This window comes from Microcaecilia unicolor, chromosome 1 (genome assembly GCF_901765095.1).
Source record: "Microcaecilia unicolor chromosome 1, aMicUni1.1, whole genome shotgun sequence".
NCBI lineage: Eukaryota > Metazoa > Chordata > Amphibia > Gymnophiona > Siphonopidae > Microcaecilia > Microcaecilia unicolor.
The window spans coordinates 39,821,383-39,835,017 of NC_044031.1; the positions used below are offsets into that span (position 1 = coordinate 39,821,383).

Sequence of the window (13,635 nt, forward strand, 5' to 3'; positions counted from 1 at the left end):
GGGTTGCCCGGCTGCCCAACAGAGCACTGGTTCGTCTCCTCGTGCTCCACCTGGGTTCAAGGACTCAAAAACACAACAGTATTTATGCATCTGTGCTTAAGCTTGAGCATTTCCACCAACCACAGGGCAGGTGTAAATGTTCGTACCCAAAGTCTAGAGATATATATGTGCCTCTTAGTATGGTAAATGACTCAAATAAATATGATAAATAGAGCAAAGCAGTACACAGGTCACTTGAAATTTTGTCAAATCTAGACTATCTGGAAAATTCAATGTTTCAAATTTACCTTCTTGATTACCCCCACAAATATTCCTAGGCAAATAATACAGCTGCATAATCTCAAACACATCCAGACTAAGCTGCAGAACATCCTTTAAGAACATTTTAAACAGTTCCATAGCTGATAGATAATGGGTTACCAGGAAGTTCAACTATCTCAAATTAGAAGCATGTGAAGCATTCTCCAGTGCTTCTAATTGCAAATGTAGAAGCAAACTATCTTTGGTTGATGTAGCAATAGCTGATTGTCCCAAAATGAGGCTCTAATTTGTCCATATTTTTCTCAACAAAGGCTAGCTTCATGGTCAGTCAACTAAATTGAAGTTTCTTCAGTAAATTTACTATATAAGGACAAATTCTCTTGCAAATTTTTATCCATAGAAAGAATTGCTTCAAATACATCCTTTAAAGAAACATCTTGCTTTCCAGTCACAGATACTGAAGATTGCAACGATTAATAAGAGCTCACTACTGGGACAGGTACCAAACATTGGGGTCCTTTTATTAAGGTGCGCTGAAGTGTAGGTGCGGTAGTGTAGATGTATGTTTTGAGCGTGCGCAGAATTATTTTTCAGCACACCTACAAAAAAATACCTTTAAAAAATTTTTGCTGAAAATGGACGTGCGGCAAAATGAAAATTGCCGCATGTCCATTTTGGGTCTGAGACCTTACCGCCAGCCATTGACCTAGCAGTAAAGTCTCATGCGGTAACCGGGCAGTAATAACCTACGCATGTCAAATGCCACTTGGTGCGAGTCCGATACGCACATCTGAAAATAATTTTTTGGACGCACGTCCGATACACGCATCCGAAAATAATTTTTTGGACAAGCATATCGGACGCGTACCAAAAATAAAATTACCGCAAGAGCCATGCGGTAGCTGAGTGGTAACTCCATTTTGGCACGCGTTGGGCACATGTAGACGCTTATGCGGCTTAGTGAAAGGGCCCCATTGTGTCTGTGTTAAAGAGTTAGACACATCATCTTTGGAAGAAGGAGAAGGAGTAGCCAAGCCTCAAAAAGGTGCCTGAACTGACCAGATGACCACCGGAGGGAATCGGGGATGACCTCTCCTTACTCCCCCAATGGTCATCAACCCCCTCCCACCCTAAAAAAAAATTAAATTATGTTTTTTGCCAGCCTCAAATGTCATACCCAGCTCCATGACAGCAGTATGCAGGTCCCTGGAGCAGTTTTAGTGGGTGCAGTGCACTTCAGGCAGGCGGACCCAGGCCCATCCCCCCTACCTGTTACACTTGTGCTGGTAAATGTGAGCCCTTCAAAACCCACCCGAAACCCACTATACCCACATGTAGGTGCCCCCCCTTCACCCCTTAGGGCTATGGTAGTGGTGTACAGTTGTGGGGAGTGGGGTTTGGGGGGCTCAGCACCGAAGGTAAGGGAGCTATGCACCTGGGAGCAATTTGTGAAGTCCACTGCAGTGCCCCCTAGGGTTCCCAGTTGGTGTCCTGGCATGTCAGGGGGACCAGTGCACTACGAATGCTGGCTCCTCCCACAACCAAATGTCTTGGATTTGGTCGTTTTTGAGATGGGCGTCCTTGGTTTCCATTATCGCCGAACATCGGGGATGACCATCTCTAAGGACGACCATCTCAACATTTAGGTTGACCATCTCTAAGGTCGACCTAAATGTTGAGATTTGGGCGTACCCGACCATATTATCGAAACGAAAGATGGACGCCCATCTTGTTTCGATAATAGCGGTTTCCCCGCCCCTTCACGGGTCTGTCGTGCAGGGATGCCCTCAAGAAAACTTGGGCGCCCCATTTGATTATGCCCCTCCACTTATCCTAGTGTGTTTTGGGGTTTATTTTTTTGAGCTATGGGTGGGGATTGTCCTCCCTGGTGTGGTAGGAATTGGTTCAATGGTAATTGTACTAGGTGTGAATTGTCCAGATGTGACTTGGTCGGTGAGAACTATCTGGTGGTAACTGACCTAGAACCATATTTGTGCATTTCAGAACAGTCTCCCTGCTACCCTTTTTCATACTAATTACTACTACTGAAGCCTGCCATTATGGGACCTCTTTTTAGTCTGTGTGCACTGGAAGAGGATCTTTTTTCGAGAGTTATAGAATGTTGCCACCAACACTACTGAAATTGTGTATCCACTTCTAGGGTCAACCCTGCAACCCCGTTACCTGAGAGGTCTTCTACACATAAATAATTGGTGTCAATATCTGATGTTATCTTGCCTCATGGAACACATTTCCTGAAGTTACTGGATTGCTTCTGTTTCTGAGGCAAAATCTAATAGCTCTATTGTACAAACTTTGACCAATGTCACTGAAGGTGCCTATACTCGTGCAGGCCACAGCCATGTGCAAATTCAAGAAAACAACAAAAAAACCTAACTAGGAGACAGAGAAGGAGAACCAATGCAGTCCCAGGGTGAGAAATACAGGATAGAATTAAAAAAATTAATAATCTTACACAGACACATGGAACAATTACATCAGCCAGGCTCCAGGGAAAATCTGAAACTGAGTTGCTCCACATGGATGCGGGAGCTGCCATACATGCTTTTAGAGCATTCTGGAAGACTCTTAAGCTTTATTTACACTGCTGCAGCACAGACTCGGTTAGATGATGTCACCCACTTGTGAGGACTGCTATGCTGTTTGTCCTTAGAGAATAATGGATGCAGACCGAAAAGATTTCAGCTCAACTTTCCCCTTGCAGTTACATGTTACACAAAGCATTTACCTGGCATAAGAGTGTCAGAGCGACAGTCATACAGCATTCCAAGCTGGAAAGGACGGCCCAGAGTTGGCATTTCAGTGACATTGTCTTCAAAAGAGGCCATGATCCTGGAGTTTCCCAGAGCTAAAATATAATTCATACAATATTAAATAATTGAACAGTAAACAGTAATGGTATACAGTAATGCATGGCTGGATGAAGCTGCCAAGTGTTACTTCACATTACAAAATGTCAGTGAATCTAGTACCCATTCACACAACTGGCTTCCTCTCCCCCTACCCCATCCTTTTACTTTACAACAACAATCTCACATCACTGTAGTAATGCAACCTGAAATGGATTTGTGTATTCAGGCCACATTATCTTTCTGCAGTGACTTGATGAATGGAGCACAGCTCTGGAAAGTGGAGGGGTAGCCTAGTGCTTAGCAGGGGCGTAGATACGTGGGGCCAAGGGGGCATAGGCCCCCACAGATTACGCCCTGGCCCCCTCTACATTTGAACCCCCCCCCTCGCCGCATCAGGTACCTTGTTTGCTGGCGGGGGTCCCCAAACCCCGCCAGCTGAAGAGTTTTCTTCAGCACCGGTCGACTCTGGGGCCTTCGTTGTGGGATCATCTGTTTCTGACGCCTTACGTCCTGCACCATGCATGTAGCCCCGTGCAGGACATATGGCGTCAGAAACAGATGATCCCACAACGAAGGTGCCAGAGTCGACCGGTGCTGAAGAAGACTCTTCGGCTGGTGGGGATTGGGGACCTCTGCCAGCAAACAAGGTACCAGATGCGGCGGCGGGGTGGGGGTGGGTTTGTGGTTGTGGCGGCGGTCCAAAGTGGTGGCGGGGGGGGGGGAGTGGTTGGGTTTGTGGTTGTGGCGGCAGTCCAAAGTGGCGGCAGGGGGGTGGTTGAGTTTGCGGTTGCGGCAGCGGAGGGGTCCAAAGTGGCGTGGGGGGGGGTCAGCGACGGCGAGGGGGGGTTGGCGGCAGGGAGAGGCGGCTAAACAGTGCCCCCTCACCTTGACTGTGGCCCCCCCTCCCACTGAGGTCTGGCTATGCCCTTGGTGCTTAAAGCAGCAGGCTAATCAGAGAAGCCAAAGTTTAAATCCCCCTCTGCTCTTTGTGACCTTGGGCAAGTCACTTAACCCTCCATTGCCTCAGGAGTAGCTTAATGATTAGAGCACTGGGCTGATAACCAGGGAATCCAAGTTCAAATACTGCTGCAGCTCCTTGTAATCTTGGGCAAGTCATTTAACCCTCAGGTTCAAACTTACACCCAAATGCACAAAAACTAATGAGCCAGAAATGTGCGTTTTATACTGGCTGTAGCCAGTTAAGCGAGCATGGAGTTCAGCAAGACATGCACAAAGGGGCTCTGCAGGCTCTTTTCCTGTCATGGCAGCGTCTAGTAGCACTTTAGAAATGCTAAGTAGTAGTAGTAGCTAATGATAATTACATGCTAAGTTATTTAAATGAGCTACTTACCATTCAAAAGTGCATTCAGAGTAATGCACTGCTCTTTTTCTACCGATGCACAGAAAGGACTGCCTCCCCTTACAATGAATTTTATCCGGTGGTCAGGAGCTGTCGGTACTGCCTGGCTGGCTGAGAAGAGCTGAGCTGCGGACCAGCCAGTCCTGCCTGACAGCTGAAACAAAAGCTGTGAGAGCTGCAGACTGGCCAGTCCTGCCTGGGAAGCAAATCTTCTCCTTTTGTTTTCTCAAGTCCGGATACCCACCACTGCCCCTGCTCCCTGCCACAAAAACAAAAAACTTGTGTATGTGTGTGACCCCATTCTTCTCCATCACTGGAAAAGAAACTGCCATTTTGCTAGCATTGGGGAAAGGGAATGGAAAACAAAAATAGGCTACAAACTTCTTTCATACACGCAGCTTGTATGCATATATGAAAGACGTCTGAAGCATGCACAGAGCAGCCACGCTTAGCAACTGGCTGTTCTATGCTTGCTTAGCAGACTGATTTGCTCTCCCCCCTACTGAGTTGCTCACTGTTTTTGCAAGTAGATCATTTGCATGCGATTTCCTTCATGCATGGCCCGCTTTTTCCGAATCGGTAAGCTGCAATGGGGATCGGAAAGGTACGGGCCTTTTGCGGGGTGTTTAATGTATCTGGGCCTTAGATTTTGAGCCCTCTAGGGACAGGGGAATGCCTAGTGTACCTGAATGTGACTCAACTAGAGCTACTATGGAAAAAAAGTAAGCTAAATCCAAATAAATAATAGAATTATGAGCCCTCTAGGGAGGGGGGCATACCAATTCTAAATGAATGCAAATTATCTACTGAAAAAGCATGAAATAAATAAATAGTTTCTCATAATAGGGTCACTTTTCAGCAGCTGAAGTTTAATATGTCAGTCCCACTGTAAGTTTAGTCAGCGGCATTGAATTTACATATTATGCAGTCACTGTGCTGATGCTAAACGTTTAATTTAGGCCTGCTATCCAGCAAGCCTAGACCAAACATGTGAAGGGCAATTCTATAAAGCACGCTTAAATTTAGGCACCAAGAACACACCTATTTATGAATGGGATTTAAGCAGTAACTGGGAATGAAAATGGAAGACTCTATTCAATAAAATGTGTGCATAAGTCACTTAGGGCCAGATTTTATAAATGGTTCCGATCAAAATCGACACTCAACACTATTCCATGAAGGGTGCTTTCGGATGAGCAGTCTTGATAGAAGAGCACTGAGTGCAAAATTTGGTGCTAGACTTTGATGCTGCATATCAGTGGATACATTTGGGGCCGTTCTGTACCACAAATAGATTTGTCTGGCTAAGTTTGGTTGGCAAGTGAAATCAACGAATCCAGTATTCAAAGGATCTGTATTTAGAAACCGCCACTAAACATTTAAATCATCTTCAACAACATTATCTAGGTTGTGCAGCTGAAAATTCCCTCTAAACACTCCGGAACGATCTGGGCAATGGCTGGGTGGAGCTAAGGTGGAGCAAGAGTGTCCCACCCAGGGGCGTATCTGAGGTTCGGCGGTAGGGGGGGCAGGGGCTAGAGTGAGGGGGCACATTATAGCCCCCCCCTACCGCCGTCAGCCCCCCCCTACCACCGTCAACCCCCCCTACCGCCGTCAACCCCCCCCTACGCCGTTAACACTCCCTCCCTCCCCCGCCTACCGCCGTCACCTACCCCGAGGTCCGCTTCCTCCGGCTTTTTTAAATATTGCTTCAGCTGGCGGGGGACCCCAACCCCCCGCCAGCCCAGCCGCGATCTTTAACTTTTTCATCCTCGTCGCAGCACGTCAGACAGACTCCATCCAACTGGATCCAAAGATGCATGCAGCTTTCACAGCGCGCTGCACGACGAGGATGAAAAAGTTAAAGATCGCGGCTGGGCTGGCGGGGGGTTGGGGTCCCCCGCCAGCTGAAGCAATATTTTAAAAAGCCGGAGGAAGCGGACCTCGGGGTAGGTGACGGCGGTAGGCGAGGGAGGGAGGGTTAACGGCGGTAGGGGGGTCCGGGGCAAAATCTGCGGGGGCCCAGGCCCCTGTGGCCCCACACAGATACGCCCCTGGTCCCACCTAACTATTTGGACAGCACTGATATTCAGGTACTATACTCAGCAGTTGCACTGAGGCCAGAAAGTGGCTGAACTAAATTAAACCTCGTAACTATATGGACAGTGGCTGAATTATCCACATACAGGCTGATCTCCTACCTGGATAAATCCCACTGACCAGATCATACCTGGATTTTCAGCAGCACTTGCTGGACAGTGCGCTGAAACTCCAGGCAGATCACCTTGGCATTATCCAGGCAGTGCAGGACTGGTCCAAGGACAGAGTTAGGGTGGAGCCAAGAGACACCTGCAGGGGCATAATCGAAAGGGATGCCCAAGTTTTCCTGAGGACGTCCTCGCAGGACGTCCCCAGACAGGGGCGAGGAAACCCGTATTATCGAAACAAGATGGACGCCCATCTTTCGTTTCGATAATACGGTCGGGGACGCCCAAGTCTGGAAATTTAGGTCGACCTTAGAGATGGTTGTCCTTAGAGATGGTTGTCCCCAATTTTTGGCGATAATGGAAACCGAGGACGACCATCTCAGAAACGACCAAATCCAAGCTATTTGGGCGTGGGAGGAGCCAGCATTCATAGTGCACTGGTCCCCCTGACATGCCAGGACACCAACCGGGCACCCTAGGGGGCACTGCAGTAGACTTCACAAATTGCTCCCAGGTGCATAGCTCCCTTACCTTGTGTGCTGAGCCCCCCAACCCCCTCCCCCCAAACCCACTCCCCACAACTGTACACCACTACCGTAGCCCTTAGGGATGAAGGGGGGCACCTACATGTGGGTACAGTGGGTTTGGGGTGGGTTTTGGAGGGCTCACATTTACCAGCACAAGTGTAACAGGTAGGGGGGATGGGCCTGGGTCGGCCTGCCTGAAGTGCACTGCACCCACTAAAACTGCTCCAGGGACCTGCATACTACTGTCATGGAGTTGGGTATCATATTTGAGGCTGGAAAAAATATTTAAAAAACTTTTTTTTAGGGTGGGAGGGGGTTAGTGACCACTTGGGGAGTAAGGGGAGGTCATCCCTGATTCCCTCCGGTGGTCATCTGGTCATTTAGGGCACATTTTTGTGGCTTGGTCGTAAAAAAAAGGCCCAAGTAAACTCGTCCAAGTGTTCGTCAGGGATGCCCTTCTTTTTTCCATTATCAGTCGAGGATGCCCATTTGTTGAGCACGCCCCAGTCCCGCCTTCGCTACACCTCCAACATGCCCCCGTGAACTTTGGTCGTCCCCACGACGGAAAGCTGTTGAGGACGCCCAAAATCGGTTTTCGATTATGCCTATTTGGGCGACCCTGTGAGAAGGAAGCCCATCTTGCGATTTGTGTCGAAAGATGGGCGTCCTTCTCTTTTGAAAATAAGCCTGCTAGTAACCAGGTAACTGAATGAATAAAGTTGGAATAGCAAAAATACTGTCCTAACTCTATCTGGTCATTTATCCAGGTATCGGCACAGAATATCTGGGTATAAAAACCCCACGGCGATCGGGATTTATACAAACACTAATTGTCATGGGTTGAATATTGACCCACTGGCGGCAAGTTCTCTTCACATATAATTCACTGCAATCTATCCAGATACTGGCACTGAATATACAGAGTATTTTAAACACTGTGACAATCACCAGGTTTGAATACTGAAACCAACATATTTAGTCCAACTTATAGGTTACCACCAGGAATTTATTTGAACTGTGTATCTTACGAATAGTGACCAAAATGAAAGAGAAGTAGCTTTATAGGATGACATTGATTTATTCTATTCATAAATACTTATTAATATTCATATGATATACTTATATACTGTATGTATACATGGCTACAGTTCTGCCTGTTCAGCAGTACCAAAATTTCAGCACTCTCCAAGAAAGATAAACAGTTTTGACCTTCCACTAACCCTGCAGTTTCCAGAGCAGGGAGTTGTATTTTCCATCCTGTCTGACAGAATGGGAGGATCCATCTCTGAGAGGGTAGTACATAAGTACATAAGTAATGCCACACTGGGAAAAGACCAAGGGTCCTTCGAGCCCAGCATCCTGTCCATGACAGCGGCCAATCCAGGCCAAGGGCATCTGGCAAGCTTCCCAAACGTACAAACATTCTATACATGTTATTCCTGGAATTGTGGATTTTTCCCAAGTCCATTTAGTAGCGGTTTATGGATTTGTCCTTTAGGAAACCGTCTAACCCCTTTTTAAACTCTGCCAAGCTAACCGCCTTCACCACGTTCTCCGGCAACGAATTCCAGAGTTTAATTACGCGTTGGGTGAAGAAACATTTTCTCCGATTTGTTTTAAATTTACTACACTGTAGTTTCATCGCATGCCCCCTATTCCTAGTATTTTTGGAAAGCGTGAACAGACGCTTCACATCCACCTGTTCCACTCCACTCATTATTTTATATACCTCTATCATGTCTCCCCTCAGCCGTCTCTTCCTTTATCATGTCTCCCCTAGCCTCCTTAGTCTTTCTTCATAGGGAAGTCGTCCCATCCCCGCTATCATTTTAGTCACCCTTCGCTGCACCTTTTCCAATTCCACTATATATTTCTTGAGATGCGGTGACCAGAATTGAACACAATACTCAAGATGCGGTCACACTATGGAGCAATATAACGGCATTATAACATCCTCACACCTGTTTTCTATACCTTTCCTAATAATACCCAACATTCTATTTGCTTTCCGAGCCGCAGCAGCACACTGAGCAGAAGGTTTCAGTGTATTATCGACGACGACACCCAGATCCCTTTCTTGGCCCATAACTCCTAACGTGGAACCTTGCATGACGTAGCTATAATTCGGGTTCTTTTTTCCCACATGCATCACCTTGCATTTGCTCACATTAAACGTCATCTGCCATCTAGCCGCCCAGTCTCCTAGTCTCGTAAGGTCCTTCTGTAATTTTTCACAATCCTGTCGCGAGTTAACGACTTTGAATAACTTTGTGTCATCAGCAAATTTAATTACCTCGCTAGTTACTCCCATCTCTAAATCATTTATAAATATATTAAAAAACAGCGGTCCTAGCACAGACCCCTGAGGAACCCCACTAACTACCCTTCTCCATTGTGAATACTGCCCATTTAACCCCACTTTCTGTTTCCTATCCTTCAACCAGTTTTTAATCCACAATAGTACTTTTCCTCCTATCCCATGACCCTCCAATTTCCTCTGTAGACTTTCATGAGGTACCTTGTCAAACGCCTTTTGAAAATCCAGATACACAATATCAACCAGCTCCCCTTTGTCCACATGTTCGTTTACTCCTTCAAAGAATTGAAGTAAATTGGTCAGGCAAGATTTCCCCACACAAAAGCCGTGCTGACTTGGTCTCAGTAATCCATGTCCTTGGATGTACTCTGTAATTTTGTTTTTAATAATAGCCTATACCATTTTCCCCGGCACCAACGTCAGACTCACTGGTCTATAATTTCCCGGATCTCCCCTGGAACCTTTTTTAAAAATGGGCGTTACATTGGCCACCCTCCAATCTTCCGGTACCACGCTCGATTTTAATGATAAATTGCATATCATTAGCAGTAGCTCCGCAAGCTCATTTTTCAGTTCTATCAGTACTCTAGGATGAATACCATCCGGTCCAGGAGATTTGCTACTCTTCAGTTTGCTGAACTGCCCCATTACATCCTCCAGGTTTACCGTGAAGTCAGTAAGTTTCTCCGACTCGTCCGCTTGAAATAACATTTCCGACACCGGTATCCCACCCAAATCTTCCTCGGTGAAGACCGAAGCAAAGAATTCATTCAATCTCTCCGCAACGTCTTTGTCTTCCTTGATCGCCCCTTTTACCCCTCGGTCATCCAGCGGCCCAACCGATTCTTTTGCTGGCTTCCTGCTTTTAATATACCGAAAAAATTTTTTACTATGTTTTTTTGCCTCTAATGTTATCTTTTTTTCATAATCCTTGGCCTTCTTTATCTGCGCCTTGCATTTGCTTTGACACTCCTTATGCTGCTTCTTGTTATTTTCAGACGGTTCCTTCTTCCATTTTCTGAAGGCGTTTCTTTTAGCCCTAATAGCTTCCTTCACCTCACTTTTCCACCAGGCCGGCTGTCTTTTGGAGTTCTGTCTTTCTTTTCTAATTAGTGGAATATGTTTGGCCTGGGCCTCCAGGATGGTATTTTTGAACAGCGTCCATGCCTGTTGTACAGTTTTTACCCTCTCAGTTGTCCCCCTAAGTTTTCTTTCCACCATTCTTCTCATTTTATCATAGTCTCCTTTTTTAAAGTTAAACGCTAATGTATTTGGCTTCCTGTGTCTACTTAGTTCAAGGTTGATATCAAAACTGATCATATTATGATCACTGTTATCAAGTGGCCCCAGTACCATAACGTCCCTCACCAGATCATGCGCTCCACTAAGGACCAAGTCTAGAATTTTTCCTTCTCTCGTCGGCTCCTGCACCAGCTGCTCCATAAAGCTGTCCTTGATTTCATCAAGGAATTGTATCTCTCTAGCGTGTCCCGATGTTACATTTACCCAGTCTATATTTGGATAATTGAAGTCACCCATTATTATCACATTGCCCATTTTGTTTGCGTCTCTGATTTCTTTTATCATTTCTGCGTCTACCTGCTCATCCTGGTAAACAGGGCTCTCTATAATTCTCAGCCCTGGGGGAGGGTTATTGTCTTTGGCTTACAGCCCTGAGCCATTATACCAGAACTGTGCTGGGGGACTAAGGCACTGCTGATTTTAGATCCCCAGTAAAAGTTAACGAATTTGAGATATCGAGTGATGCTCAAAGGAAATCTCATGCAAATGAGTTGCTCACAATTACAGCAAGCAGCTCGGTAGGGAAAGTGCTAGCACATGCTTAGAACAGCCACCCACTAAGCAGTGTGTGCATAGGACAGTCGCTCTCTAAGCATTGATGCTATGTGCATGCCCAGAGCAGCGTGTGCTATGGCCACGCCGCCACAGCATTACACTGCTACACATGGCTTTCATAAACACATATAAGCAATAAACCACCCAGGATGTGAAAGTTTCTTTTTCCAACTTTCACACGCTTTGGGGGGAGGGTGTTATTGTTTATATGTGCATGTATGAAAGCCCTGTGTAGTTTTTTTTTCAAAGCTGCGGCTGCCATGGGCGTAGGGTTACCATATGTCCGGTTTTACCTGGACATGTCCTCTCTTTGAGGACATGGCCAAGCAACCGGGCAGGTTTTGCCTCCCCTTACCTTACTCTACTGCCCTGGTGGTCTTGTGACCTCTTTCCTGCCCAGAGCGCTGCCCTGCATTCTCTTACTTTCCCTTGCAATGCTGATGGTCCCAGCACTGATTCGAAATAACCACTAAGAGTTGAAGCGGGCTGAAGAGGTCACTGAACCACCAGGGCAGTAGAGTAAGGTAAGGGGAGGGGACTAGGGGATAGGACACCCTTAGGGGGGTATGGGGGGCGGGGGTGAAAGGGGTGGGGTGATATGTGACAGGGGGTGGGGCAGGGCGGGAGGAAGGGCATGTGTCCTCTTTTGGGGGGGACCAAATATGGTAGCCCTACATGGGCGTGCCTCCACAATGTGCTTTTTGATTCCAAGACGACTTCTTCACAATGTTATTAACGTGTGGGACACACACATGTGCAAATACTATTTAAATATGACAGCAGACTGCTCCACCGAGAAGCCACCATCATGCTACAACAGCTCCTGACCTCCTGTAAAAATCTGCTCATTAAAGGGAGGCGCTCCTTTCTGTGCATCGCTTGGAAACGGCTGTCCATCGATCAGAATGCTCATTTTAATACTAATCAGCTTTTTGTAATATATTTGCATACAATTCTCATTGGCTGCTACCACAAATGATAAAAGCCATGTAGGACCCCTTTGTGCATTAGTCACTGAAAAACAAGCACCGTAAACTGGATTGAACCGGTCAAAACTGGACGATCCTTGCACAATAAGCTTTGTACATCAGGGCCTAACTGTCAAGCCTCTTAAGACTTGTTATTTGTAAAGTCTCAATATCTTGAAGTATAACCTTGGCCCGCCAGCACACACCTGAAGCCTCTTTATTTTCTGAAATTTCCTTCATTGAATAAATATAGATAATTTACTCACAGTCAGATGTTCAGAAGTGTTGCCCCAGGGCACAGAGACTCTGTAATTCTAGTTGAAGAGGTAGAAGTAGCTCAGAGCTGGGTGGCTGGAAAGTGCAATATCTTATTAGAAAGATGTAGAATGCCTCATGGAGAGAGAGAAAGAGAGGCCAAGAAGGGCTCACAAAGACCCAGGGAGGAGGGCATGGGCGTAATTTGACTGTTTCATTTGGGGGGGGGGGCAAAGGGTGTGGCTTGGCACATTTGCATATATACATCTCATAAATATTCATTATAGCTATTAATAAAATCAACAAAAACACACACGCACCAGACTAAAATGCTGAATATGAAGCCAGTATATTAAAAACAATAGGGCCAGACACTTTATGAAATAACACAAAACCCTACAAAAAGACACTCAAAACCTATACAGAAAACTTAACACACAACAACAGTCTTAACCCACCTATGAAAAGACAGTGCTATAAATTTTACACTGGACCCTAGAGCACCAATATACCTGCTACTGGAAAACTGTAACAAGCTGGACTGTTACACATTCCTACACAAACACTACATGCTAGCAGAATCCGTCACATCAGTCACATATGCAGAACATGGACAGACTCTCATGTGATACAAAATAGGAACCACAAAAAACATGCCCACAAGAAAGCCAGACTCTGTAAGCAGTGCAAATACTGGTAAAAAAAATAAACAGAAATGTATTTTCTCCTGTACTCTGCAAAATACAACAATAGAAAAAAATGTACATTTCACAAAGCAGGCACATCTTAGTCCTTAAAAAGCATTAAATACAAAGAATATTTTCTTTTCTACCTTTGTTGTCTGAGCATTCTATTTTTCTAGTTGGTCTGGTCCCAGTCTCCACTTTCCATGTATCAGTCTTCTCCTAAATTCTTTTGAAGGTTGATTTTCCATTTCTTCGCTCTTCTCTTGTCTTCCTGTCCTTCTTGCATCTGTCTGGCACTGATCTTTCATTTTATGTTTCCCCCCC

General features: G+C 45.9%; 1 protein-coding gene across 3 annotated transcripts in view; it reads right to left on the reverse strand.

The window, feature by feature from the left end:
• Positions 1-13,635, reverse strand: part of LOC115465357 — a 69,332-nt gene that overhangs the window by 32,067 nt on the left and 23,630 nt on the right. For 2 of the 3 annotated variants that reach the window (XM_030195793.1, XM_030195786.1), the window contains exon 3: positions 3,011-3,130. In XM_030195793.1, the coding sequence (XP_030051653.1) occupies positions 3,011-3,110 (100 nt within the window). In that variant the 5' untranslated portion in view covers positions 3,111-3,130. Of the gene's footprint in view, positions 1-3,010; positions 3,131-12,636; positions 12,669-13,635 lie in introns of those variants that run through there. The other variant, XM_030195802.1, reaches the window with a different exon arrangement.